This window comes from Apiospora hydei (genome assembly GCF_038363865.1).
Source record: "Apiospora hydei strain CBS 114990 chromosome Unknown utg000003l_segment0_segment0, whole genome shotgun sequence".
Lineage (NCBI taxonomy): Eukaryota > Fungi > Ascomycota > Sordariomycetes > Amphisphaeriales > Apiosporaceae > Apiospora > Apiospora hydei.
The window spans coordinates 1,276,273-1,303,935 of NW_027117362.1; the positions used below are offsets into that span (position 1 = coordinate 1,276,273).

A 27,663-nucleotide genomic window follows, 5' to 3' on the forward strand; every position below is an offset into this window, starting at 1 on the left:
TTGATGGACCGAAATATGGAACGTTACCGTAATCGTTCAGAGTGGGCACCACTGAAACCGTCTAGCAGCCCGGCTTGGCCTGAACAGGATGCCGACTTGCCGCTGTTATCTACGGCTCAGTGACCACATGAGGTGATTGCCGATTATCATCTGCGAACCAAGATCCACGCGATGATAACGCCATGCCGCGGATCAAGGTCATGAGCTTGGTATCAGATTGGTGAGTACAGGTACCGGGCTCGGCTAAATCAAAGCAATGCTGCATCAATCGGTGATGCTTCTTCGCCCCGAAACAGTACAGAGAGGCCTGGTAGCCGTCCAAATAGGCGAGCTCTCGGGCTACTCGGCCGTGTCAAAGCACATTGGCCAACCCTAAGTGGCACTTGTCGAGACATTATTCTTCCAATATTGTTCTTGTGCTGCCAGTATCAAATGAACAAGGCTGGCTTGGCCTTGCTCCAGGACTCCTCATCGGCGACCTATATGTGAAACTACCGACGGATGCATTAGCCTGCGGCCCAGCTCTGTCCTAACTTGCACTGTCAAGCCAGTTCTGGAGTTGGTTACTTGGACCCACGCTGTCAACGGTTATCATTGGCATCCTGGTGTTGGCCAATCTATGATTTGGCTATTCGGGACTAAGAGGATATATCACACGACGAAGGATACAACATCTCACGATGTGGGCCTCACAAAAGGACATCGACTGCTCTATCTTTGCACGGCAATCCCCTTCCGGCAAGCTTTTAGTCCACATCTGTTTCGATGGTGTCAGCAATGACGGTCAAGCTGTGGGCCAAAGACGCCGACCCAAAGTATCCTAGTCCATCACTCTGATCTATCGTACCTATTTCGATGCATAAATAAGCTAGTGCGTTACTGAGTGGGGGCGAGAAAGGGTGAGCGTGGATAGTTTCAAGTCGCTCTAAGGAGCGCTCTCTTAACCTCCCGTTTACTCGGCTGAACACTGGTCACAGGCCATTCACCTAGCAAGTAACGAAAAACACGCAACATCCCAAGGATTTGACTGTAACACACATGATACTCATTCGGCGGCTCACCCGGCCCCCGAAGCAATACAGTAGCCAATACCGGCTTATTCCGTTCTTTTGGACAGGCTACGTCGTCCAGGTCTCCACTGGAAGCACGATAGGATGGTCAGGGAGTATTCCCCGGTCACGCCTCTCTGCTCTTCTTCACCGTCATTGGCCACGGATGCCTCCGCGACATGTCGTTGGTCAGTGTTTGGAGGAGCAGCCGCATGAGAAAACAGGGATTTGAAATCGACCATGTTAGCGACATCCGCAGATATGGATCTTCGCATGCACGGCACTTCCATGCTAGGCCAGTAAGCACGGTGGCAGCAACCGACGCGCAGTAGTACTTTTCATGGTGGTAATGCAAGCCAAGCCCATGCTGCCAGAGAGGCAACCCACGTATGGCACCCCTTTGCGGCGGCCCGCTTGGGAACACCATCCATACCGAATCTTTGGTAGTAGGCGGTCGGTCGGTCGGCCGGTCGGTCGAGAGCAGAAATCTAAAATGCTGGCACACTCAGTGACCCCTATGGCACCCATTATTTCCCCGGATGGCTACAGCAGGTAGGGCTGATGCGGCGCGACGGGCAACGACACACCTACAATCTCCAAACACTGGGTTACGACTTCGACATATGGCTCTTCATTCCTCACTTCTCTGTGATAACGAGTAAGGCTATGTTGCCCCTTCCCTACTTGGAAGTCATATACATGTATGCAACGCAATCAGCCGCGTGTTAGCTTGGCGTCTCGGCACAATACTTCGAGCTGAATGGTCGGTACCCAGCTTGTGAAGCTGACCAATAGCGACTTCAAGTGAAGCGGGATCGCGTCATAACTGGGCTTTCTACGCCAACCGAGTTTGGTTTGTCGCTTTGTCTGCTCGATGTGCGTGCTGTGATATAGTGGAATTTACGCCGGAGCTCCCGAAATCATTGCCTCCGCTTCGACAACGACGACGGCGCAGGAGAGGTCCCGAAGCCGACGGCGAGGTCAAGGAGGGTTTCAAAGACCGAGATGCTGGATCGGTAAGCAACCTGTTTTGGAAGGTTTTGGAGTTCGTGGCTGCATTTCCACGGGCAATTTGTCGGCCACAGAGAGTCGTGCAGAATGGCAGACGTCGGCGGCCTTAGCCTTCTTTGCACACCGGTTGAAAGGTGGGCGCAGACCGATACAAGGCGCCAGCTCTCTTCCAATACAAAAATATCCCGAGGTATGTCGATCGTTTGCAGCCTCCTTCAACGTTGGCAACGCCACCGGTGACCTTTGGTAGCTGAAAAAAGAAAAGAGGGTATATCATGGAATATATATCATTATGATGATCTAGCGCTTACTGACGCCAGCATGCTCGTTCATGTCTGACAGGCTTTGCTAGATTTGACAGCGATGACAGGCGTTTATGGAGGGGTGGAGTTCCTGTACCATCCCCCTGAAGCCCCTTGTATAACCCCCCCTGTAATCCACCCCTGTATGTTTCTCGACCGCCAGACAGGCAATGCTGCCAAGGAAACCTTGGGACCAATCGCAAGGTATGCCACCACGTGCTGCCATCTGTATGCGTGGAGCAGATTTACCTATACGAATGCATCCATACTATCGATCTCTTCCTTCTTTTCTTTTTTCTATTAGGAAGTTGACTAACAAATGGCAGGCCAGGGGGTGTTACTGGCTCTGGCGAAGAAGTCCCAGCCAGTCTGGTTTGCATAAGGCCTCGATAGCTGCTTAGCTGTTGATCATACGTAGCCAAATGCCGCGACAGAGTCCCGCCCCTTGGCGGCTGCCGGCAGTACTGCCCAGTTTCTGACATTGCCCGTCCACCTTACCACATTGCAAGAAAAAGAATCAAAAGGAATGGCTAGAGTTCACTAGTCCCGCCACACACTGTCTCATCAGCTGAGGAGAGAGAGGCCGACTTGGGAAAGGATCTATGATAGATCACCCATCCGCCCCTTTGAGCTTGACTTTACTCGATACGAACCCGAATCCCAGTCTCCTGGCCATGCATCATGGCCGCTCAATCTGGGCTGCTCCTCCGTCGTCACCAGCAACATTTGTGTGTAACGTCGCGCTATGAGCATCCAATATCCTCCAGACCTGTTTGAAACGAAATACGAATCCAGAGTATATAGCCTGGGCCATTTCACTTGAGCCTTGAATGCAGCCGTGAACGTGAAGTCGAGAAGAACAGAAAGAGGGCTACACCTTGATGCATGATCCGCGTCGTGACAATCCAACCTCACGTTTTTATAGTACAACGCATGTGGCTTGTATATAACCGCCATTCGGTGAGCACCGAGGTGAGTGTTTCGTCCTCCCCCCACGACGGACAGAATTTGACCATCGACGGGAGTTGGCCTCCTAGCCGACACCAACATGTCGTATAAGACTCTTGCCCCACGCCCTGCCTACGGCGACCCCTATCCCGACCCGGCATCACCGGCCCATTCCAAGAAAAAGCCAGCGCCCAAAGTCGCCTGCGAGACCTGCCGCACGAGAAAGACTGCCGTAAGTAGCTTCACAATGCATGGCCCATCTCCATAAATACCCCGGGGCAGATCTTACAGCCGCCTCCTTAGTGCGACGGCAAGCGACCTTCTTGCTCCAAATGCACCAGAAAGCTGCTGCCATGTCGCTACAGCTCGACCGGAGAGCGCCTGAAGGAACGGGTACGGGAGCTTCAGTCGTCTCTGGATAAGCATGTCGAGCTGGTGAACTTCCTGTCTGCCACTCCGGAAGGAAACATCATCCAGGTCCTGCGCGACCTCAGAGCAGCACCGGGGCCTATGGCTTATCTTGCTAGTGCTAGGAACGAGGTCGATACACCACAAGGGAGCCGATCGCCAACGACGGACACGAGCGTAGCCGGCAGTCTTCAGGCCCTCTCGAGGGTGGATCTCGAGTTCGATAGGTTGACTACTCGCTATCAGATAACCTATCCTGTCCTACCCCCATCCCGCTCGCTACTATTAACCCTCAACCACGGTTCTCCGTTCCAGTGTTGAAGCCCGGAACAGGTCAGCAGCCTCTGATGAATGTCGGAGGATCGATCTCGGGCAACTCAGCTACCTTCTTGCAAGGGCAATCCGGGTCAACCGATCCCTTGGATAACCTGACGGCAACCTTGGCCGAGCGACTACGTCCTTCCCATCGCGCCGCCGGCGCCCCATCGCGCAGACTCGCAACGCCGCCGCCGTATATCGACGAGCGACTGAGCCGCTTACAGATCGACTACTGGACGAGCGTACCCATCAGCAACGACTTTGCCGCCACTGTGATTTCGGTCTACCTAGAAGTCGACCATCCCTTCTACGCCTTCTTTGATGCCGACCACTTCCTCAGCGATCTCGTCAGCCTAGAGATTACCTTCTGCAGCCCGTTCCTTGTCAGCTCCTTATTATCCCATGCCTGTGTAAGTCTCCCACTTACAGCCTGGCCGGTGTGGAGAAGGAGGCTAACGTCTAGATCTACGGTTGCAGTATACGTGCGCTGCCATCGACTCACGGACGACGGCCTTGGCCCACGCGTTCTTCCAGGAGGCCGAGATACTGTACCGTGCGGAGCGCATGTCGGACCTCCTTCCCAACTCCTCCGCGCTCGCGATCTTTAGCATGGTATGCACGTTGCAATGCCGAGACGACTTGGCCCTCGAGACGCAGCAGCTTAGCCGGCAGATGGGCGAACGCATGAAGCTATTCGGCGTTCCTGACGAGGAAAGCAACCGGGTCCACTTCAAAAGCATGTCTCCGCATATGAAGATAGCATTTACACAGGTGGCTTGGGGTTTATACAATTGGTTAAGGTGTGTGCTTGTGTGTTGTGTCCCAACCCTGCAACGTGGGCTTGTTTTCAGTATTAACCTATGTAGTTTACGGGCGGTTTTCTGCGAGGCAAAACCCATCGAGTACCCTCCGATCCTGCCAATCCCCGGTGCGCATCACGACAGCAGCCAACGCGCATCGGTATCAAACCTCGAGTGGCCCGCACATTCTCTGCCGACTTGGATGGGCTGTGCCTTCCCCGCACTATGTACGCTCTGGGTCCTCGCCCAAGAGATCGCCGCCGTATACTCGACCAATCGAGAGAAGCCCCTTTTCGAACGAGTCTCCCTTGCCTTCGCCGAAAGCAAATACACCAAACTGTTAGAATGGGCCGCCACACTAGGGCCGGAACTCCAAAGGCGGGAACAGAACACGCCTATCGACACTCTGCTTTTCCAGTAAGCACTACTACCCTGGTCACTACCCATGGACACCCCCCTGCATTCTTGGTTGAGACATGTCTAACTCTATTTGCGCAGCATGTACCTCCACACGGTTATACTTACCCTGTTCCGCCCATTTCTCCAGAGCCCGCAGCGCGACCAGAAACTGCGGGTCTTCAACTCGGCCGATTGCTCCCCGGCGCAATATACGAGGTCTCGATCAACCAGATGAAACATATTATTCTCCAACACCACCTCGACTTCCCCCGACAAGCTCTTCTCCAGTTATGCCTATGCGGGCTACATGCAGCTAGGCAGCGCTATTGCTAGCGCAGGGCCGTCAGTGTTGGGGTCAAGCAGCAATAGTAGTACACGAGACCGGCGTCGCGAACAGCGGTTCTACTTCGACCTCTGTATGTGCTTCTTTCAGGACGCGTACCTCCAGCACACACTGGCCAAGCCGGTCGCGCAAGGTCTTCTTTGTATGGCGCTGGAGAACCGCCTTATCGACGCATCCAAGGTGCAGCAGGTCCTGGAACAATTCCAAAGGCGCGAAGAAAACCAGAACCACTCGGGCTACCAATCTAGGACAAGTACCATCCCACCTACTTCGGCGAACCAGGCGCAGGTCATCGTCAACTTCGAACTAGCCGTCGTCGACGTCGACGCCGCGCGGGCGCACCGTTTGGCCTCCAAGCTTGAGGACCTCCTGCTGTTCGACGAGTTCACTAGTACTACGACGACAAGCGAAGACGAGGACGACTGCTCTTACAACGATGATGGCAACTACAAGAACGAAAGCGACAATGAACAGGATTACGAGAGCTCGGCACAGAACGGCTCGGTATTAGGTTCCGACCTCTACAGGACCCCGGCGAGCGACGTGTGCACAGATGTTAATAACTGCTGGATGGACGGGTGCGATTGGAGCTGAGACTACAGCACACGGAGAGAGGTCAAGCATGTGGTCAAGTGAATAGATTTGGTACCATGGCAGAGCGTGTTTCTTGTCGATATATTTAACACTAATAACAGAACAGCTGAGCCTCAGATGGTATTGAATTTCATAATACTGGATAGACATAGATCATGCCCAACGTTTGTGGTTTGCCGGAGTTAGCACGACAATCGAATAGGTACATTCAAAGAGAGTTACTAGACAAGCTGAAAACAATAATCATCCTCCGGTAAAAGCAAATGGTTAGCCTCTCGCGTTCTCCGTTCTCCTTTACGGTTCGTGCATTGAAAATCTCTGTAAAACAAAAGCAACCGTCAGTCAGCCGCCTCCAACCCCCACCGGACTGCTGCTGCCTATCCCGCTACTGCTGTTCGCGTAGTCAAACGGCAGAACCTTTGCCCTTATCTCTGTCTCATTACAGGTCTGTCGTGTCATATTCATGCGTACGGCACGAACGATGGCGTGCCGTAACAAAGAGGTTCGAGCGAGCGATAAGGCCGCCGAGTTGTTGACGATCATTCGAGTGACAGAGGATATTGTCCCATGTCGTGACCCCACTACCAAGTGGCATGTCCATGAAGACGCAAGAATATTTTCCGCGAATCAGCGGGCTAGACGGCGTTGTTAGTAATCTGACAAACCGGGCTAGGGGCAATCCACTCCATAGTCTAGGCAGATGAGTAGCAACTAGGCTAAGCCTTGGTCAACGGGGCAAGGGGGTTGCCCGGGTTGGGCATTATCACTGATCGACCGGGTGGTTAGCGTCGGGGTATTAGTTATCAACTGGTGTGCAGGAAACTTGGGCCCTGAACTAGCCGACCTGCATGGTCTTTCATAGGCCCTCCCCACATACGTAGGAAGGGATACGAAGAGTAGTAGAAAGTCAAATGCGGCCACATCGATGCAAGATAGGTCAGAGTATGCGATCGCCAACAGGGGCCTGGAGTAAGGATGAAAGCCGGGGCCAAGGAGACCTGGACCTCTTCCGCAAGAACTCCGGGTAGTTCATTCTCAACTATCTCTCAAGTCCGAACGCGTCATCATCAAGGACCTGAATTGGCAAGGGGAAAAGACGGGAGAGAGTTCGAATCGTTCACACGGCTGCATGAAGCTTCCCCCTACCCCATGGATGCCGTACCGGCCTACAACGACTACGGGCGAGCATCGCGTATCTAATTCCTAATGATTAATCCTTTGAGGTATTCAAGAGCCTGGCATTTCCGCAAGTCTGTCGATCACTTACTTCCTCATGCGTACGTCATCGCCATTCAAAACATACAGGGGCTGAACAGCCCTTGGCACCAGTTGGGGATGGATGACAGATTCAAATCAACATCTGAGGGGTTGCATTAGCCACCAGGGCTCAAGTAGTTTCGCAATAGTCGTTATACCAATCATCCCTAGCGTCCACATCGGCAATGCAATGTCCGATCCTTCGCCCTGTATGCGCACCATGATCACCGCTCGGGATACAACGCTGCTGACTACCAGGTGCCCCTACCACTGCTGCTGCCATGCAGCAGCACATTTGGCAAGCGCTAACCCGGGGGTTTGCCATGATCAGCAACCGTCAGGCTCCTCCCAGGGGATACAATACGACCCTGAGACTGGTCTAGGTCTCGCGGGGGAGGCGTCAACGTTACTCTCGCTCTGACGAATAAGCGCCCTTGTCGACTACCCCGGCTACAGGACTATAGTCCGTTGACGTATGGTTGACATGTAACAGACCGGGGAATGGAGACTCGGTCCGCACCATCCTTGGCTAGGGATCCAACGGGAGGGTGGAGGATCTCCCTGTTCCCTGGCGCTTAAGCCGGCCAAATACGACGGGGCCGACGTTCGGCAGATTCTGAACAATTTTTTAACGATTGATTGTTTATTCCCGATGTCAGGGGTGGTCTTCTCGCTGACTTTGGTGGCGGTTGTATAATGTTACTTCTTCTTTTCGAATCCCCTTCTTTTCAGATCTCCGTTTTTTCCGATCCCCTTCTTTTCGGATCTACTTCTTTTCTTTCAATGCTCGATCAAAATAGTGATACTAACAGTCCATCAAGAGCAGACTATTAAAAGCGTTATAAAAACTAGGAGGACTTTCAACCTCTATAAATTTCAATTTTTCAGCGAGTAAAAGCAGTGCGCACGTGCCACTTGTAGCCTGAATATCAAAGTCAGCAATTGCTTGTGGCTTAGAAATATGCCTTGCTGATATCATGTGAGTGGCTGGTGAGGTGACATTCCTTTAGGCAGAGACCGTAAGCAGATTTCAACCTGACCAAAACCAACGTCAGACAAATTCTCGCGCATCATATCAGAGCAGCCGACCATGGAGGATATAGATCCGTCTTTCCAGGCCAAAACAATCGAATTGAAGCGTGCTCTCGGAGTCCATGGACAACTGCCAGCGCATAGGTGCCAGCATTGCGAGCCTGTGCTCTCTGTTCTCAATCCCCCGCTGCCTGGGGAGACATGCTCCGAAGAACTCTTCAACGTTACGGAAACGAAAGCTCAAATCGGAGAATTGGCGAGACTTGGTTGCAAATGGTGGTCACTCATAAGTTCGCTCATTAGGTTCCTTTTGGCCCAAAAGCCAACATTGTCTACTGCGAAAGACCATCATCATATAGACCCATATGATGATTTGGATCCAGAGCTGCCCCCAGCTCTGCGGGAACATCGCCCCTTGTGGGATAATGCATTCTGGAATGGCTCCCATGATGAACAGTTGGGGAAACAGGATCTACAAACGGTTTCTGTGACACTAAATCGCTGGGCTCCACTTGATCTGAAGATGGAACACACGGTGGGTGTGTTTATGCTAGGATGTGGTTCTATGAGAGCCAATCTGATGTTCGTTGGACATCTCAGTAAGTATATATGTCTGTCTCTTCATATTATGTACTCCTGCTGACTAGAACAGACAGTCTTGTCCGCAAAAGTGAACAGCTTGTATCTCACATCAATACCCAGCCGGGGAGTGTATCGGCATTCGCACTATCACGACACTGGCTGGAGTACTGCACCCACGTTCATGGCTGTGGGATTCTGGATGCACCAACATCGATGCCTCGTATTCTGATAGACGTCAAGAAGCTCGGTGATGACAACGACGTTCGAATCACAGAGACGGGGCCACAAATTCGATGTCCGTATGTTGCCCTGTCTTATTGCTGGGGAAAACAAGGCCAAAGTGTCATCCTGAAAAAAGAAAATAAGATGCGGCTTTTAAAAGGTATTGTGATTGGGCTATTGGACTGCAGCATCCAAGATGCGATCAAGGTTACCAGGGAACTCGGCTTCGAATATCTATGGATCGATGCTCTATGCATAGTGCAGGACGATGATCTGGAGAAAGCCCACGATATTGTTCATATGCACAATATTTACCGGAACGCCGCGTTCACAATTATTGCGTCAAGATCAGCCAATGTTACGGAGGGATTTCTTCAATTGCGTAAAGCTGCAGGAGCTCATGCGCCCAAAACCATCTTCAGTGTCGCTGGCGACGATGAGGCCAATGTCGAGGCCAACAACGTCATTGCCGTACTTGATAGGCATGAGAGTTACGAGCCCTGGGACAATAGAGCTTGGACGTTACAAGAGAGGCTATCATCAGGGAGGTTCTTGATGTTCGGTAACTTCCAGACCGATTGGAGCTGTCGACGCGACGAACACCCGTATAACGATTGTGATGGATGGCTCCTACATCGACAACGGAAGTCCTTTGGTGACGCCCACCAAGAAAGATACAGTCTCGCCACAGATATAATGAACCAGAAGACCACGCATCTTGATCGGAGATCTTTGTTACAGACTTGGTACATAATTCTGAAATGTTACGCGGGGAGAGAGATCACCTATCCCAAAGACCGTCTGCCAGCCATCTCGAGCATTGCGCGAGCCTTTGCGCGGGTATTGGATGACGAATATGTCTGTGGCCATTGGAAGTCGAATTTACATGCTGATCTTCTATGGATAAATGAACACATCAGATTAGAGACTCCGGAAATTTCGTGGAGCTGGGCTAGCAGTAGTGGTCCGATTAGTTATCATAGGGATTCTTGGGACTCAACTGCCGACGCTGACTTCCGTGTTTTGGGATTCACACCAACTTTTGTCTCAAACGAGGACCCTTATGGTGCCGCGGATTCGGCTATACTTACTTTGCGAGGTTTACTGGTCGCCCTACCTTGCAGTGACTTGCCCCCGACGACGCCACCAACCGCTGAGCTGGCCCCGAGCTTTGACGCAGATCAGAGCCTAGACGAATATAAGAAGGCCCAAGATCAGCTGGCTCTCAGAGATGCTCACCAGGATCTTAAACGGATTGTTAGGGGAGAAGCAAACTGCTGGTATGAGTTCCACTGGGATCGAGAAGGGATCCTTGATGGAAGTGACGCAAAAGCAAAAGGCTTGCGGGCAGTGACCGAAGCGGCCTGTGAATCGCCAGTATTTCTCTTCGCCAGTGGGCGGTTTAATACCTGGCATCGTAATTTCCAGACTCTAGGCGGCTTGCTGCTACGGTACCTGGGGCGGCAGGACAAATTCAAGCGGGTGGGTTGTTTTTTGATCAGTCCCTGGGGCCATCCACTTATGGGTCACCACGGCAATGATCTAGAAACAGCGCGCAAGGTGTTGGCTACAAGGATTGGATTGGATGGTCCCGAGATCACGTCAGAAGGATGCACAGATGTTATCAGAGAGCTTTGGGGAGGTATCGAGAATGTGAGGACGGTGAATCTCATTTGATGAATTGCTTTGTTCTCCCCTTTCGTCTTCTCCTTTTCTTTCATTTCTTTATATATATAGTAATAGGAAAGGAACTGATTCAATACATGATATGGGCTTTCGTTGATTATGGCACAGCATATGCATCCCCAGTCTCTATACCAAAAGGTTAGAAATAGCCATACGCCATCGCCTGGCACCTATCTCTTGACGTCCGGCAACGGCTCTCCAGGCTCTGGCCACGGAATCTCAATACGCGCGTCCAAGGCCACACGCGCATTCGGGTGCTCCTAGTACTCCTGGTTGTAGTAGCGAATACTGTCGTCCCGGGGGTCCGGCTCACGCGTTTGCCGTCCGGTCGGCGTCACGGTGATACCATCGAACCAAAACTGCGCGAGCTCGTGGAGCCGCACGCGGTATCAGTCGCACCACAGCGAGCCGCCGTCGCCGTTGCCGACATCGTCCGCATCCCGGCGCCGCGGCTCCGCCTCGACCACCTTGACCCAGAACCGCTTCAGCCGCGGGTACAGCTCCAGCAGGGCATTGTCGTCATCGTCGCTCATTGCTGTTGCTGCCGCGGCCTCCTACAGATGTTCGATGGTTTCGGCGTCGAGGAGGATGCACGACTGGAGGCGGCGGCTGTGGTAGACGATGACGGGGATGTTGGGCGGCATCGGCTTCGGCTTCCAGCGCGCCGACGCCCACCGGCCGAAGTACGCGCTGACCTGGCCCACCGTGTCGTCGGCCAGGGCCTCCCGGTCCTCTAGGACATCGTTGATGAAGCGCTTCGCGAGCTCGTCCTCGGCGCGGCGGTCCGGTTTCGTCGTAGACTTGGCCGGCCAGCGCCTGTTTTCGTTCTTGAGCCAGATCTCCAGCTTGATGAGGGCGAGGTCGTGGTCGTAGGGGGCTTAGGCCGCCCGGTGGATGACCGCTAGCGCGTTCTGGAACTTGGCGTCCCATTCGCCTGCTTCTCTGCGTCGTTACCAGTGCCTTACGCGGTGCGGATGATGGTGAAGCCCCAGGTCCGGCTGCGGTACTCGCCCGGGAAAGACCTGGTAACCAAGCCCCCGAGCCAACGTAGGAACTCTTTTTCTTCGGAAAGGGGTCCCGGGCGATCACGTATGCCGTCATGATTTCCGTCGTTAGGTAGGGCTGTCCCTCGGACAATTTCTCAATGGCTTTGGCATCGTCTAGCACTTCTTGGAGCTCCGGGTCGTCGGGGTTCCATTGCTTCACCGTCGCCCAGTTTGTGAGTGTGAGTGTCTCCGGAGGGCCGGACATAACACCGAATAAGTCCATTGGCGGAACGGGTGTACCACGGTAAACGCTACGCTACTCCGTCAGTTCATAGAAAAACTCGCTATTGTACCGCGGCCACTAATGTGACGATAATAGATATCTAGTTGTTATTGTTGCATGTAGAACAGAAGCAGAAGAAAAGGCCGGATTCTTGTCCCTTTCCTTAGGCAGCAGCCTGATTTCTAGCATGGACCCATATCAAATGGAGCCCGCTAGTACCCCTGTTGGTGGGACCTCTTGCTCTCGAATCTTGTGTTGGCGAGGATGAGCAGATACAGAGACTGCCAGAGCCCAGGCCTACCAGACCTGTTCTCCAGAGGAACGCACCTCGATACCTGCCTGGAAGGACGGTCACCGTATGGATATATGGAGAGGAAGCGGTTAACTAATAGCTTAGTCTACATCATAGCTCATAAAGAAACATTACCAACATTTAGCTAGTTGTTATAATGCATCACGGATGAGGGCTGCTCATTCAACATAAACCTCCCAACTCTATTCCTAGCTAGCTCCCAGATATAATCCAATAACAGGAGTAACCGATGAGCTCTTGTCACCAGCGTGGATCAAGACTCATGAGACACGTGGCTTATGAGCCTAAAATCAAGCCGATCTCTCTGACATGGCATCATTGACCCCCTTCTGTCCGGCCCGGCTTGTTGGGCTCTCAACATCAGCCGGCTGGGATCTCTTCTTGCGCAAGAGCATGAACGCCAGGATCCCAACAACGGCGAAGGATCCAACGATGGTGCCTACGGCGATGCCGGCCTTCTCGCCGGTCGTGAGCCCGCCTCCTGCCGAGTGAGCGGCGGAGGCAGTGGTAGAAGCGCCGCCCTCATCGGCCGGGGTCTTGGGCTGCGGGGTACCCGAGGGCCCGGCGAGACTGAAGTCGGAGGCGGTCACGTTGAAGCAAGGCGCGCTCAGCGTGAAGTCCTTGGCTTCGACGAATGTCTATGATTGCTGGTGTCAGCGGTACTAACGACTACGGAATGAGCAGTGGCAGATGGGACGTACCACATCAGCGCAAGCGAAGAAGCTCTGCTTCGAACCATCTTGTCCTTTCACATCGGACGCCCAGTACTCGAGTTGGATGGTCGCGTTGCTTCCGGCCTTGACCGACTCGGGGATGGGGGCGATCTTGTAGCACTGGTGTCCTGGCTCGATCTGTGTGACGTTGCTGACCACTTGTTGCCCGAAGTCACTCTGGATTCGGGGTTCTGCTTGTTGATTAGTCAACTGCCCGTAACTGTTATGACATTGGGCTAACGGTATAATCATAAGCATTTCGAGGGGACTTGCCATTGTCATAAGCAATCTTGAACGCCACTTGGTATGCCTCATCGGCAATGGACAGCGCAACCTCTCCTTGGGCTGTTATGCGACATGCAGTACATGGTCAGTGGGTGGTCTCGGATAAATGGCATACTTTTTTATCTCACTGGAATAATCACTCACACAGCGGAAAGATTGTTCTGTTTGTTACTCCTGACGCACTACCGCATGGGCTGATGTTATCCGCAGCTGCGCTCCATGGACGATCGTTTGGCCATAGAAAGGCGACGGGGCCCATTTCGGTGCCCTCAGCTCCCTGGCCGTGAACCTGTTGAGACATGACCCGTTGAATGTAGGAAGACGCTAGCACTGTCAGAACTGTGGCCGAATACATGACGCAAACACGGCTTAAATTATGATCTGGCAACTTGAGGGATGAATGCAAATCCACGAAATGTCCAGCAAGATATGCATCAATATGTAGTCAAGTGAGGGGCAACGATTGTGGAATCTTCAAGGCCGTAGTCGGCAACGACAGCTCTTCCCCAAGACTTGCAACTTTGCGCGAGTTATCCTCTGCCGATGTTACCACCATACTTTATCACATGCCGAGGTGATCTAGTTGGGTAGGATTTGTCCTCGTACGACCATCGAACCCCGAATTCTGACCAACAGCTGATGGGCGTGATATTGGCCAATGGTGCCGTAGGAACGAGCTCCGGGTCTCGAGATAGGCAGTGATATGCCTCTACTTTCGGCTAACGGTCATGGCAGTAGAGGGGGTGGGAAGGTCTGACACCTTGCTTAGACCAGCCAGCACATTGCTTGTTGCGGGAGAACTGCCAGTGTCATGACTTGACGAGAGGGTTGGGATTCTGATCCTAAATAAGCCGCATCCAGACTGGACTATTGGCTGGGCGTGTCCAGTGCCAAGCCAATTTATCAAAACCATCTTATCAGATGGACTGCGAAAAAGGGGGTCAATATAGTCACAACCCAATCAACGCTCGTATGTTCCACTTTTGATCCGAGAGATAACGAGGCACCCCGGCCCCAAACCAGCACCACGTTGCATTGCATCATGATGGTCCGACCCTAGCACGTCCGGGTCCGACAATCGGTCCAAGATCATGCCTACATCTCAAGAGTTGACGAAAAACTCTTTCTCGACCCAAAAGCTAGCATATACTAGCCCGGACTCTCAGGCCGCGGAGTCCAGGTCCGATTTCCCGCAGGCTGACTGCGATGCTACCATACCAGTCGGTTCTACAGTAGCCATCAAGCAGACTAGCTTGCAGACTCCAGGGAAGAACCCCGCCATCACGGTCACCTCGTGGGAGAATCAGGGGAGTAACAGATGATGATGAACAGTTAGCAACACTATTTCCATGTACTTCATCGAGCAAGACGGCACACAATCGAACCGCGCACGTTTCTGAGAACGAGACCCCACAAGTTCGTACGCTTTCGACTACCGTTTACGTTGAACTGTTACGCCATTACCAACCTCGTTTGCCGAAGCTCGGGGCCAAGTGATCTCTGCAGTATTGGACTGGTTGCTTGGGGATACTGACAGGTGTGTATTGGTTATAACAGACAATCACTCCCCAATCAGGTCGAGGTCTATCTCGCACAACTCAATTTTGATATTGATCCCTCACTGGAACCCCGCTGGCCTGTTATCCCACAGCGAGTCGCCGCCAAAATCATCTTCTACACCACACGCTCTGCAATGTCTGCTATCAGAGCCCTCGTTCTCTTTTCGCTTGCTGCCGTGGCAGTCGCAGACGGTCTCTATGTGCACAGCAATGAGCTTGCCGCTCACTTTGCCAAGCGCCAGCAAATGCCGGAGCCTGGCACACCAGCTTACAACTGTCATGACAACTGCGGTTAGCTCTTTCCCCTGAAACAGCTTCATACGGAAGAGGATTTTCAATACTAACATACGTCACCCAGGCCAGTCCATCATTGCCTCTCGGGGCGAGGATCCTTGTCATGACAAGGCCTTCTTGACTGACTACGCGGTGTGCCTATCGTGTGCCGGTCCTGATAACTATGGCATTTGGATGTACTACGGTGGCGCCCTTGCCAAGGCAGCAAGCTCATGTGGACTTTCAACAACGGCTGGCACCGAGAAGACTACCGACGTACCACAAGCGATACCCGCTGCTAAAGGCTCCAGCACGGCGACGTCGCCTACAGCAACGCCAAAGGAGCCAACTGCTACCTCTGCTCGCCCGTCAAGTACCGGCGAAGTAATATCGACAGTACCATCTTCCACTACGGCTGGCCCGAGCACAACGTCCTCTACCTCTGCCATATCGACGTCCGATACGCCTCCTCACTTATCGTTGACTACCCACACCAGTACAAGTGTCAGTACCACCCTTTGCAGACCTGTCCCTCTACAGAGACAAGCATACTAACACTCTGCAAAGTCTCAACCTACCACAAGTCCAACAGTGCCTACAGCCGGTGCATCGTCTGCTGTTTGCATCAAGTTGTATGCCATTTTTCTTCTGACGAGTAACATACTTTTCGCTTTTGGATTTTAGATCTGGTCAACAGCAATCACAGGGTTATCGCTAAGATAGAAAATATATGCTTGGCTTCTTGCCAGTCCATCGCTCAATATTCCCCAGGAGTGCCCATGCCATATGAACGAAGGTAATGTCCATTTCATCTCGAAAGGAGGCAGTTCCGGGTCCTCCAGTCGTACCTTGTGCGGCATGTTTCCCTTTTCGAACCGAGTAGGCTTTCCAGGGTCCCCGGAACCTTCGACCTGTCCACGCCACTTTCTCTCGTTCACAAGTGGTTTGGCGTTATACTCGCCTGGTCCAGCGGGCCCTACTGACACTACCTGTCCCATAAACGTGCCATCGATGCTAAGCACAGCTGCTCCCGAATCTCCGCGTTCGGAGAATCGGGTACGCACCCCGCCATCCTGTTTCTTGTATTTCCCCTCGTCTGGGAACGGAACCACAAGCAACTGCCACGAGCAGACAGACTTGTCTTTGCCTATAGGCTGGCCAAAGCCGTTGCGCTTCACAGCCACTTTCTCACGGACGACAGCCTCGATGGCGTTGGTCACTCCGAAGGTTAAACCAGTCGTACGACCGCGCTTGGCCACGCGGACGCACTTCACTCCCGGTTTCCCCTTGCCATGCAGGTCTTCGATTGTTCCAGTGAGGTGATCTTCCATGGGAACGAAGTTGCCGTTGTTGGTTAACTTCAACCGCAACCTGGCCGCATCGTAGGCGGATATAGGCGGAACTTCAGCTGCTGCGTCCGGCCCGTTCTCGAAGTTCTCGATGAGTCTCTCTACTCCTTCAGGGCCGAGATAGGTCTTGTTGCTGGCAAACCGAAAGTTTCTGTCCTTCAGCTGAACGAGCAACCAGCCGTGCAATATTCCCACGCGCTCGGAAGACTCAGGGTTAACTGGTCCTTTAGATCCGCAAACTTCATACTCCGGGGCCGCATATATATGTCCAACCTCTCGCTTCAGAAAGCCACTGTCTGCTGCAGTGCCACCCGAAATAAATCGGCATCCCGTTTCTTCGGTATTCTTGTTTAATACCCGGAACATTAAATCTGTTTTATCGTAACTCTTGCGAACTTGAAATCCGTTTTTGCCATCTTCTTAACGTTAAAAATATCTTAATTACCCTTCGAGAGTCCTTTCTCAGGGGCCCTCAAGGGTCTAGCACCTCGCTACGCTGCAGCTACCATCCAGCGTGAAGAGCCAAGTTACACAAAGAATAATACACTTTCCCGCCTTCTTTCGTTCCGCCTTCGTCGCTCATATCCTGGACGTTCCGTGATATCCATCTTGTTATCATCCGGGAGACATGGAATACAAGACTCACCACCCACGGGACAGCCTTGGCAAAACAAAGCCGCGCCCGAAGGCCAAAGGTCGACGAGCGGCCTCCGTCGCCACCACCATAGCGCTGTCGTGGAGCGATGTGCTATAACCGCAGCCCCTAGGTCGCGACCTTCGTAGCCGACAACGGCGCCGGCAAAGCCTAGGTCCAGCTCGTGGAAGCGGGGGCCGAATTACTCAACTCTGGCCCAACGCTCGCTCCTCCCCGAGTGAGCAGGTAGTCGCCGACGGAGTACTGGTGCATCGACTTCCGACCAGCCTGTGATAGTAACACGTGTTGCAAGCTCGACCAGGCGGACGTGCTCTGTAGGGAGAATTACCCGCGGCCTCACCGCGCAACGGCTCAGGTGCTGACGGCGAGGGCCAGTGGTCGGCAGGTCCGAGGTAACAGAGCGCGCATTATATGAAGAGCAAAGTCTGGTGTAAATATAATATCAGGATCTGATGGAGGGTCTGGGTGGTTATGGCCATGGCACCTGTGGACGCGGTAGTGAGCGTGAGCGGGCTAGCTCTCGGGCGACAAACCCTGTGATGAAATAAAACATAGTTGCGGCTGGAGTCAAAACATTACAACTAGTCCCTTCGTTTTGGTTAACGTATCCTTCTATTTGGCCTTGCAGTTCAAATTCTCCGTCTTTCTGTTGGCGTTAGATCGGATAGAGTGGGTGCTGCGCTCGGATAGCGCAATGCCCGATACGACACAACCCCGTGTTTCATCTTCGACACGCACCATTTCTATGGCCGCATAGATTGGAACGGGGCCGGCAATGTTTAAACTGACTTCAATATTACATACCACCAACCTTTACTGTCAAGACAAGACTTTGCCAAGCGAGAGTCGCCCAAGAACCATATCCCATCAATCACAGCCCCTGAATCTCCCTTAGCACCCGGACTACCTGTGTCCATTGCATCACCACCATGGGTAGCTTTGATAAAAACTTCACCTTCTTCACAGTATGCACCCGTCCCTCAATTGAACTCATCTACTGCATCTCAAGACTAATAAAACACTCCACCAGGTGCCTGCTGCATTTGTGCTTCTCTTCCTCCCAAAGCTCTACAGCTTCTCTTTGGGCCTGAAGTATCTGGATCCCGCCGACCCAAAGAAATACCAACCGGCGGTGCTCAAGGCAGATGACCTGGACGATAAGGTGAGTTGCCGCCTCTGATCCTTCATGCTATCCACTCAGCCATCATAATGATGGGCACAGTGAAGAGGTGTCGTTTCGTGACTGATTCATTTCTCTCCCAAGACCAAAGCCCGCATCCTGCGCGCCGAAGCCGCGTTCGCCAACGGGCTCGAGACGCTCGCCTTCTACGCCGCCGCCGTGGCCGCGGTCCACGTGCAGGGCGTTAACCCCGTCGCGGCCAACATTCTGTCTTTGCTGTACCTGGCGAGCCGCGTCGTGTACAACGTCGTCTACGTGGTGCTGCAGGACAACCCCGGTGGGCGCTGGTGCGGAGCATGACGTGGTTTTGTGGTATTGGGATCATCTTCGCCATGTTCTTTACGGCTGGGGCTGCTGCTCAGTACAGGTGAAGGACCAATTCCCTTTACTATCACTACCTATATATCTGTGAATCGGAATATCTTCATATTGTTCAGCCCGCCCAAGACAAGGGCAACTCGCAACTTGATCCGCCCACAGTCGTTCGTCATGGGGGTGCAATTTCTGCGGCCAAGTATTCTGCGGATCTTACCGGCGCCACTCAGCTTCGCTGCTTTGAATTCCATCAGGGATACCAAGAAAAAAGATCAAAAAGAAACGGTTATCACCATAGGGATTCGAACCCTAATCTCCGGATGTTCATTTTCCGGCGTGCTACCATTGCACCAGAGTGTTCTTCCGATGTGGCTTGAAGGTACGTAGTGAAATGGGTTTAGTTTTTACCTATGTAGGTACGAATAGCTGATGGTGGGAACCTGAACAAATGGATCTGCCGATGCAATGTACACCAAGAGTAGGCTATCAAAGCACCTGCCCTGAGAGGCCCGGATATCAGCGATCACAGAATGCTGTGACCAGAAGCTTTCTATGCATGCACGTGAGTCACGATGAGGGTAGGCGTTACGCTCCGAGGGGCTTCGGTGGGTTGGGTATGGTAGCTATCCCGATTTATTTCTATCTAAGGTAATCTTCCCTTTTGCAAGTCTGGCATTTCTGATATGCTGACTTCGCATCGAATTCAAGCAACAGTGGTATATGACGAAGACAAATCTATATGGGCATCTTATCCCCCACATACGCATTTCCACCTCCCACAGTAACGACAAAAACCTTCGGATCCCCAGAGTTGACCTTGCCCGACCGGTCCGCGCCCCCGTCGGGCTGCACGTCATCGTACGCGAACGCGTACCCCTTCCCGTCGAGGTTGACCTCGTGGAGGAGACGCGCGTAGTGGTTCGTCGGTTCGCGCCGGTAATGCGTGTCGGCCGGCGACGGGTGGTCTGTATTGTCCGCAAGGGTAGACCGCAAGAACCCGGCCGCCAGGCGCGGGATGATGGCGTTGCGTGTCGGGGACGGTCCCGTGACGAAGGGCCCGCTGTTGCAGCCAAGGATGTCGGCCGTGTTGGGTTTCCCGAAGGCCTCGTTGCCGCTGTTGCAGCTGAATACCAGCTTCCCGTCACCGGCGACCGCACCCTCGACGACGCCCGCGGCCGCTTGCGTGTTGATCTTGAGCTTCGTGCCCGTGGACGCGCCGTACTTCTGCCATACCTCCTCCACCAGCGGCTCGTAGTACCCGCCGAAGTCGGCGCCGGCGGCATTCCCGTGCGTCGGGCTCAGCACGCGCAGCGGCGTGGGGCTGCCGCCGCCCTTCTTGTCGGCGACGACGAGCTTGTCCCACGGCCTGCCGTCGCGGCCGGCCTGCTCGCGCAGCCCGTCGCACAGGCGCGCGAGCCCGTCAGCGGCCATGCCGGAGACGTGCTGGACGCCGGCGCCGTCCTGGAGGGACAGGGCGATGGGCAGACGGGAGACGAAGTCGACGTAGCTGATGTTGGCGAAGAGCTGGTGGCTGTTGAGGGTGAACTCGGCGAAGGTGAAGTCGACGCCCGCGTTGGCGTCGGTGGGGTTGAGCACGCTGGGCTCGACGAGGGCGGCGCCCGTCGGCCCGCCCGGGTTCAGCAGGAAGGTCAGTTTCGCGTCGCGGCTGAACCAGATGCGGCCGCCGGCCATCTGGGGGCAGCGCACCGTGACGGGCGGCGCGCCGGGGGCGCCCAGGGGGATGGCGCAGTCCTCGGCTAGCGGCTGCAGGATCTTGGGCGGGTTCGCGGGGAAGTAAAGGGAGCGGCCGTCGGCCTGGATCAGGACGCGCGAGCCGGCATTCTGCTGGAGGGAGATGCCGGTCACGTAGGCGTAGATCTCGGACGAGGTGCTCTGGTTTTGGAGCTGGATGTCCAGTGATTGGGGCATGCTGGCGAATGATCTTAGTGCGGGGTTCCCCCACTGTACGCTTGTGCTGTAGGTGATGTGCAGTGCTTCAGTGGTTTCGGGGAATTTGTTGATCGGTAGAGTGCTTGTTTAATACTTAAGGACTGGAAGCTCGCGTAGGGCTGAAGGATCAATTCAATTGTAAAACATGTAAACAAATAATGCACCGCCAAAAATGATGTTGTTTTTCTTCGGAACGGGATGTCTCGTCGTTAGGACGTGAGTACGCGTGTTTGTCTTTGTCAATTCAGAAACTTGTTGTTTCCAGGGCCTACGTACGTCATTGAATGAGCCGGTGCTTCTGTACCTGGCAACTCGGTTCACCTACCATCGCCAATTGCACGGCAATTCGGCTCCGGCATTGTTGCAACAGCACAGAAAGGCATACGAAAGTCGGTTATTGATGCAGCTATGCAGGCAGGTATGTGTTGGCAGGTACATGGACGAAGGATGTCCAGAAATACAGAGTTTACATCCAGATTCGTGAATGCAGCATAGTTCCAGCCCTGCTTGGCAAGACAAGAGAACCGTCTCGACCGCCTCACGGGCCAAGTGGCACCTGGTAGTTGTACTCCGGCGCCCCAGCCCATTGCGCGAAAGCATTCCCGACCTTCAGGTACTGTTCGACCGGTAAGAAACTGTCGAGCTCCGTCCTCTTGCAACCGTTTCCTCGCGTCGCGGCCGGCTTCCCCTCGAACCGGTCCTGGATCCAACCCAGCCAGATCTGCCGCGTCGCATGCAGCGTCGGGACGTGCCCCGTCCCATTCACCACCAGGAACTCCAGCCCGCTGTCGGGAGAGGCAGCGCACGTGGCCGCGACGCTAGCGTTGGTGACGCTGTAGGGCACGTAGATGTCCTCGGTCCCCTGCAATACCAACATGGGCCCCCGGAGCGGGCGGCGCCCCGCGTCGGCAAGCTTGCTGTAGGCCTCGGCGTACCACGTCTCATTCCACCCCTCCTGAAGAAGGCCCGCAGCACCGTCCCCTAGGAACAGCTGCTGCGCCGCGCTGATGCCCCCTCAATCTCCTGGAACAGCTCGACGCGCGCCGCGCCCGCGGGGGTGAACCAATCAGCCAGTTTGAATGAAGGGAACACGGACCCGATGCCCAGCGAAATGAACGGCGCGATGATGGACGGCCAACCGGTGAAGACTTGCGTCGATGGGCTGCCCGCGATCGTGCCCCGGTACCCCGGCGCCAGGTCCCCGAACTCCTTCTTGCCTTCCGGCTCCTCCAAGACCTCGGCCACGCCCCACGCCACACCGCCGCCCTGGCTGTGGCCCATCGCCACGAAGCGCTCGTCCAGCTTCTCGGCGAAGGCGGCGCGCGGCCCGCAGGGCGTAGAGGCCGTCGCGGGCCGAGACGCGGCTCATCAGGTACTGGTGCGGGATATTGTTCGCACCGGAGTTGTTCTTGTCGCCCCACGTCTTGGAGATGCCGAGGCCGGCGTAGTCGGGCGCGACGACGGCGTAGCCCGCGAGGGCCAGCGTGAAGGGGGCCGCGTCACCGTACCAGAGCGCGCGGTGCGACGACGGGGCCGCCGAGGCGAAGAAGCCGGACGTGCCGTGCGACCAAAGGACTACGGGCGCTCCGGCTGATTTCGCTGCGAAGTACGTCTGCTTTTGTCCATCCCGTTGGTTGCCTGCTGTCGTGGCAACATGGCGCGGCGTGAATGGCCACAAGATGAAGGCGGACGCAGGGACCACGGTGCCGTTGTAGGTCCGGGTCGTATACAAGATGCGGGAGAGCGCGGTGTTGGGCGGGATGACGAAGGCGCTCGGGTCGGTGAAGGCCTGGGTCTTGAGTAAGGTCCCCGGCTGCAGAGGCCCCGTGGTGTTCCTGGTCAAGGGCGGCAGGGTGTAAAAGTCGTCCTCGTTAGGTCCGCCATTGGCCAGCTGGCTGCGGTCGAAGCGGACTATGTTGTTCAGGCTTGCGACATCGGCGGCCGAGAGGTTCGCCGCCGCGATCTGGGCCGGCGTCAGCGCGAAGCTCGAGTTGAACGCAGTGGACTGCTCTGCCGGAGGTGTCTGGGCGCTCGAGAAACTGGCAAGACTAGCGAGGGCGATCGCCGTGATGGCCTTTGGTGGGTAGAGCATTTCTTCTTCTTTTGGTCAAGTGTGTTTAAGGGGAACTCGTCGAAGGAGCTGGTGGTTCTTCGGTTGATCATCAAGTTCCCGTCCTTCGGCGGTTCCATTTAGGTTTTATATAACGGTGTTACGTGATACGGTATCATGTCGGAGTAATAGCACATCTACGGAATCAAGTATGATGACTCTTCTCGGTGTGTGTCCACGGCTTACCAATCGGTAAGAATTTGACAAATACGTATTCGGGCCAATGAGAACTTCATGGTGGATGCAGAGCAACGCCGCGGCGTTCCGTGGCGTTCGGGTCGTCGACAATTTGTCCTCTGCGACGCCGTTTTTCGGTCCAGCTGACAAAGCCAAAGCGAATATCGCAAGGGCAAAACGCAATCTCACGGGAGCCGTAATGTAATCTGACTTTTGCAGGAAACCATTTTGCATGGCTAGACGAGACCCGCGGATAATCCCGTATTGCGGCATAAGTTACACCAGCTCAAGCACCCTATCTCCCGAGCCCCTTTTCGAAGTAGACCCGCTCATACCCATCCTCTACCCTCCTCCCCGTCTCCATGAACCCAAGCTTGGCGTACAGGCCGATGTTCTCCCACATCATCACGTTGGTGAACAGAGTCAACTTGTCCCGCCCCCGGGTCCTCGCCAGCTCCTCGGCGAACCCCATGAGCACGCGCCCGTAGCCTTTCCCTTGCGAATCCGGGTCCACGACGAGGTTGTTGATCTTGAGGTCGTTGCGCTCGGGGTCGGGGGCCAGGATGATGGATCCGATTGCTGCTGCCGCCACGCTGGCGTTTGTTCGCTTATCTTCTTGGTCTTCGGGATCTCCCTCCTGCTGCTGCTGCTGAGCTATCTCTTTGCCGTGACTGTCGTGGGATGTCGACGGGGTATCACCAGTACTCCGCGGCAATACCAGAACCCATACCTCCTGCTTGCCCTCCTCGAGGATTCTCTCGTAGTTCGCGAGCATGGGCGCCGGCGGTCGTCCGATGCGCTCCACGTATTTCGCGTAGGCGGCCTGGACCATGGCGCGGATCGCCGGCACATGGTCCGGAGTTGCTCTGATGACTTGGACGTCGCCCATACCTCAATGAGGGTTTATGACCGGAAATTAAATGAGTGTTCCAGATACTGCCCGTAGGTGTCACTTGAATAGTCCCTGTTATTATCCGCTATCCTAAGCAGAAGCCACGCCGAGTTTCGGTGATGATGTGGCAAAATATATTAAAAGATGATAAGCTACTTTCTTAGGCATCGTCCCTAAGCCGCTCTACGGATGAAACACGTACCGGGTATGAGTCATAATAATATCCGATGAGATAAGGAGCCATTTGGAGAAGGCGGGGTATCCGACAATCAGTAACCATTTAGATAAGCGGTAAGGCGTAATGTATCTGCATGTAACTGGGTACGACTCCGGCGCCCAGCGGAGGCTCACCCAGAGACGCATCGACAATTTTCGGGAGTGTTGTATATCAGTGGTATACAGGTATAATCCCAATACGCCCCTAGCTTTGGGGGTATACTTCATTAACACCTTCCCAGGGATCACCATAGGCTCCCGTCTCATCAGAGCGGATCAACTTCTCGTAAATGAAAGGTGCCGGAACCCTTGCGTGATCACGTGCCGGCGCGAACCCCATCGCCTGCAAGAAGCCAAAGATCCTCGCCGAGTCCCTCTGAGACAGCTCCGGAGACGGGATATCCAGACCGGCCAGCCCTCTGCTCCGCGCCACCTCCTCCGCGAACTCCGCGAGCACGCGCCCGTAACCCAAGCGCTGCCAGTGCGTCGCGACGGCGACGTTTTCGACGTTGAGGGTGTTTCGTGGATCTAAGAGAGTAGGGCCGTGCAGCGCAATGCAGCCGATCAGTTCTTCTACCTTCGCGTCTTCCACCGCGATGTTCCAGATCATGTCCTTCAGCTCCCGGGGCAGGCGCGGGAATGGATGGAACGTGAGCGGTGTTCTCGATAACGGCGCTGACACTTTGGTGTTTCTTCGTTCCACCAGAAGAGCCCATATTTCCCACCTGTCCCTCTCGATTGCCTTCGCCCAATCGACGAGGCCGAGAGGCGAGTCCATAAAAGGGGAACCCCCACGGGGATCATATAAGAGGTAGGCGTCGTGGACCATATTCTGGATCACCGGTGCGTAGTCCCGAGTCGCTTGGATGATTCGAATGCGTTTCATGTTGTCTTTTGCCCTCCGCGAGGGGTTGGAAGGGATGAGCCCTAAAGGAATTTGGTCCGCCATATTGCAACGGCAAACTCACAATTCACGGCAACTATTTAGTTTATCCAGAAGTTGGCTCGACGTCGACTGGGTGGATTCAAATTGCGAACCGGGACCAAACAGATAGAATATCCAAAGGCGAGGCGGGGTAGCATTTACCCCAGAACGTGGCGTGGTGACTTGCCAACATTGAGGGGAAACAATATCTGATTGGTTCGGGTTTTCGGTGTTGGGCTCAGGGGGCAGGCAGGCAACATGTGGTCAATGCCCCCAAACAATAGCAAAGTCCCAGCAACTAAATACATCGCCGCCCACATGATTACTTCGTAACGGCCCTCAGCTTGCACATCAAAGGCTTCTTGTCCCAGAGTATAAAGACCTTTTGCTCCGTCCAGTTGCGGCTCTCGGCGCAGAGCTCCAGGTCGAAGTTGAAGAGCACCTTGGCGGCCAAGAGGCGCATCTCATGGTAGGCCATGCTGTTTAGTCCGGAACATCACATGTGGTTAGCTGTCTGCACTTCTCCAAACCCCCACATCTCCGGGACCAGGTGAATAGAACTCACTTCTGACCGAGGCAGTTCCGAGGGCCGTACTGGAAAGGATGGAAAGCCTCGCGCTGGTCGTCCTTGTATTCGGGGTCGCCCAGCCATCGTTCGGGGGCGAAGGTGTTCGGGTTCTTGAAGTTGGCCGGGGACCGGTACGAGGCCGTGTGGTGGACCGCGACGTATGTCTAAGTGGTTCCCGAGTTAGCTCTACTCGGGCACAGACTGGTGTGATCTCTTCCGAGGCTTGGGGACTTCAACTCACTCCCGGGGCGATCCATTTGTCCAGAATGACGTTTCCGCCTTCGGGTATGATGCGCGGTATCAGGTCCGGGAGCGGCGGGTATACGCGCAAAGCCTCCTCAATGCACGCGTTCAGGTACGGCAGAGCCACCAGAGCCTCTAAAGACATATCATCGTCCTTGGCGAATGCGCCGCGGATCTCGCCGGTGATCTTCTCCATCTTGTCCGGGTTGACCATGAGGTAGTAGCACAGCCCGCTTAGCAGCGTGGCCGACGTCTCCGTCCCCGCCGTCATGAAGACCTCGGCATTGGCGTGCATCTCGTCCAGAGACATGCCTCGGTCACCCTGCTGCTTCCCGCCGGCCGCGAGCACGAGGCTCCAGATGTCGGGCTGCCCCGGGCGGTCGCCGCGCGCGATGCGGGCGTCGACGCGGTCGGTCGAGTGCTTGAAGTGTGCCACACGGGTGTCCCGGATCCACCGGGGCTCCAGCAGGCGCAGGATGCTCCGGAGAAGCGGGTAGTACTCGGTAACTTGGACGACGGGCATGATAGTGATGGACTTGAAGATGAGCTCGACCCAGTGGGTGTACTGCCTCTGCTCCAGCAGGCCCAGGGGCTCGCCGAACGTCAGGTCGCTCATGATGTCGAAGGTGCAGAAGTTGAACATCTGCACCAGGTTGACGCCCTTCTCGCCGTTGGCCGCGGCTTCTTCCCGCAGGGCTGCCACCAGTATGTCCGCATACTTGTTAAACAGCGGCTCCTGCTGTCGCAGGGCGCGCTCGGAGAAGGCGGGCGCGAGGACGCGCCGGACCCGGGCGTGGTCCGACCTGTTGGCGGTGATCATGCTGTGCACAGGGCCCTTGGGCGGCCCGAAAAACACGGCGGACTGCCCGTTCTCCTTGCGGCCTTTCGTCTCGGGCCCGCAGATGTCCTTCCAGGCCTGTCCGTTGTCCGCATAACTGAGGTCGTTGGGGCCGAACCTCACCACGGGGCCATACCGGGCGTGCAGCTTAACCAGCCAGGGGCAGGAATCCCCCTTGAGCGCGGCGATCCAGTAGGGAATGCGCGAGCAGGCGGCGCTGACGGGGCCTGGAAACTCATGCAATGGATGGAATTGGGTTGAATAGATGAAGTTGCCAATAACGTACGCCAACAACTAGATGGTATTCTCGTGTTAGTAGAGTCCACACTCGCTTTCCTCGTATATGTGGTCTTACGAGTGACAATGCCGCCACTGGAACGGACAACACATCATAGGATAAGAAAGCCATGATCCGGTCAGCTTCCTCCAATTGAGCGGGGTATCAGCTTTAATGGGCCAGCATCAGGGCTAGATATTTAGTTCAAAAAGGACCGCGCCCTTGTTATATATACAAGTAGTCAAGTATCAGAGACCGGGGCTGTTATGTGACGGCTCATGCTCGAACCCATTTATTCCATTAAAGCATATCGAATTGCAATTTTGGTCAAGTGTGTGATTCGGGTCGCGTGAAAGCCCGGCAAAAGAGGGACCTTGTTGCGGCACAGTCGTTGACTATGTCGAAATACGGATAGCTGTTTTCCCCTGCGCGGGGGACATGGAGTTCCGCCTTACCCATGTCTATCTAACCCCTTGGGGCCTGCGAATAAGTCAAAAAGTCAAAAGGTTCCCTCGTATACTACCGTGTCTGGCAAGTACTTATATGAGTGACGATGCTTGACGGCCAGATTTCCTTAAGAGTATAGCCCCCGCCTGCGAAGCCAG

General features: G+C 54.7%; 12 protein-coding genes across 12 annotated transcripts; 4 read left to right on the forward strand and 8 right to left on the reverse strand.

Moving 5' to 3' along the window:
* Positions 1 to 3,410: 3,410 nt before the first annotated feature.
* PG997_002218 (uncharacterized protein) lies at positions 3,411 to 6,172 on the forward strand (the record flags this gene model as incomplete). The annotated part of the gene is made up of 7 exons (XM_066806533.1): positions 3,411 to 3,542; positions 3,614 to 3,905; positions 3,965 to 4,446; positions 4,514 to 4,836; positions 4,903 to 5,253; positions 5,335 to 5,410; positions 5,669 to 6,172. The coding sequence occupies 7 exons, from the start codon at positions 3,411 to 3,413 to the stop codon at positions 6,170 to 6,172; spliced, it is 2,160 nt and encodes a 719-aa protein (XP_066673829.1).
* Positions 6,173 to 8,519: 2,347 nt separating this feature from the next.
* Positions 8,520 to 10,942, forward strand: PG997_002219 (heterokaryon incompatibility protein-domain-containing protein; the record flags this gene model as incomplete). Its single annotated transcript, XM_066806534.1, has 3 exons — positions 8,520 to 9,060; positions 9,114 to 9,342; positions 9,454 to 10,942. The coding sequence occupies 3 exons, from the start codon at positions 8,520 to 8,522 to the stop codon at positions 10,940 to 10,942; spliced, it is 2,259 nt and encodes a 752-aa protein (XP_066673830.1).
* Positions 10,943 to 11,505: 563 nt separating this feature from the next.
* PG997_002220 (uncharacterized protein) lies at positions 11,506 to 12,202 on the reverse strand (the record flags this gene model as incomplete). Its single annotated transcript, XM_066806535.1, has 2 exons — positions 11,506 to 11,828; positions 11,917 to 12,202. The coding sequence occupies 2 exons, from the start codon at positions 12,200 to 12,202 to the stop codon at positions 11,506 to 11,508; spliced, it is 609 nt and encodes a 202-aa protein (XP_066673831.1).
* A 621-nt stretch (positions 12,203 to 12,823) lies between these two features.
* PG997_002221 (uncharacterized protein) lies at positions 12,824 to 13,886 on the reverse strand (the record flags this gene model as incomplete). Its single annotated transcript, XM_066806536.1, has 4 exons — positions 12,824 to 13,171; positions 13,235 to 13,423; positions 13,488 to 13,591; positions 13,676 to 13,886. 4 exons carry the CDS (start codon positions 13,884 to 13,886, stop codon positions 12,824 to 12,826), a joined length of 852 nt encoding a protein of 283 aa, XP_066673832.1.
* Positions 13,887 to 14,622: 736 nt separating this feature from the next.
* Positions 14,623 to 16,081, forward strand: PG997_002222 (uncharacterized protein; the record flags this gene model as incomplete). Its single annotated transcript, XM_066806537.1, has 5 exons — positions 14,623 to 14,825; positions 15,089 to 15,381; positions 15,449 to 15,867; positions 15,931 to 15,995; positions 16,048 to 16,081. The coding sequence occupies 5 exons, from the start codon at positions 14,623 to 14,625 to the stop codon at positions 16,079 to 16,081; spliced, it is 1,014 nt and encodes a 337-aa protein (XP_066673833.1).
* PG997_002223 (uncharacterized protein) lies at positions 16,044 to 17,078 on the reverse strand (the record flags this gene model as incomplete). Its single annotated transcript, XM_066806538.1, has 1 exon — positions 16,044 to 17,078. One exon carries the CDS (start codon positions 17,076 to 17,078, stop codon positions 16,044 to 16,046), a length of 1,035 nt encoding a protein of 344 aa, XP_066673834.1.
* A 1,218-nt stretch (positions 17,079 to 18,296) lies between these two features.
* Positions 18,297 to 18,847, forward strand: PG997_002224 (uncharacterized protein; the record flags this gene model as incomplete). The annotated part of the gene is made up of 3 exons (XM_066806539.1): positions 18,297 to 18,332; positions 18,398 to 18,529; positions 18,632 to 18,847. The coding sequence occupies 3 exons, from the start codon at positions 18,297 to 18,299 to the stop codon at positions 18,845 to 18,847; spliced, it is 384 nt and encodes a 127-aa protein (XP_066673835.1).
* Positions 18,848 to 19,597: 750 nt separating this feature from the next.
* Positions 19,598 to 20,791, reverse strand: PG997_002225 (glucanase b; the record flags this gene model as incomplete). Its single annotated transcript, XM_066806540.1, has 1 exon — positions 19,598 to 20,791. The coding sequence occupies one exon, from the start codon at positions 20,789 to 20,791 to the stop codon at positions 19,598 to 19,600; it is 1,194 nt and encodes a 397-aa protein (XP_066673836.1).
* Positions 20,792 to 21,350: 559 nt separating this feature from the next.
* On the reverse strand, positions 21,351 to 22,904 carry PG997_002226 (uncharacterized protein; the record flags this gene model as incomplete). Its single annotated transcript, XM_066806541.1, has 3 exons — positions 21,351 to 21,816; positions 21,843 to 22,117; positions 22,140 to 22,904. The coding sequence occupies 3 exons, from the start codon at positions 22,902 to 22,904 to the stop codon at positions 21,351 to 21,353; spliced, it is 1,506 nt and encodes a 501-aa protein (XP_066673837.1).
* A 490-nt stretch (positions 22,905 to 23,394) lies between these two features.
* PG997_002227 (uncharacterized protein) lies at positions 23,395 to 23,988 on the reverse strand (the record flags this gene model as incomplete). Its single annotated transcript, XM_066806542.1, has 1 exon — positions 23,395 to 23,988. The coding sequence occupies one exon, from the start codon at positions 23,986 to 23,988 to the stop codon at positions 23,395 to 23,397; it is 594 nt and encodes a 197-aa protein (XP_066673838.1).
* A 424-nt stretch (positions 23,989 to 24,412) lies between these two features.
* Positions 24,413 to 25,093, reverse strand: PG997_002228 (uncharacterized protein; the record flags this gene model as incomplete). Its single annotated transcript, XM_066806543.1, has 1 exon — positions 24,413 to 25,093. One exon carries the CDS (start codon positions 25,091 to 25,093, stop codon positions 24,413 to 24,415), a length of 681 nt encoding a protein of 226 aa, XP_066673839.1.
* Positions 25,094 to 25,454: 361 nt separating this feature from the next.
* PG997_002229 (uncharacterized protein) lies at positions 25,455 to 27,190 on the reverse strand (the record flags this gene model as incomplete). Its single annotated transcript, XM_066806544.1, has 4 exons — positions 25,455 to 25,611; positions 25,698 to 25,864; positions 25,942 to 27,075; positions 27,155 to 27,190. The coding sequence occupies 4 exons, from the start codon at positions 27,188 to 27,190 to the stop codon at positions 25,455 to 25,457; spliced, it is 1,494 nt and encodes a 497-aa protein (XP_066673840.1).
* Between the last annotated feature and the right edge of the window lie 473 nt (positions 27,191 to 27,663).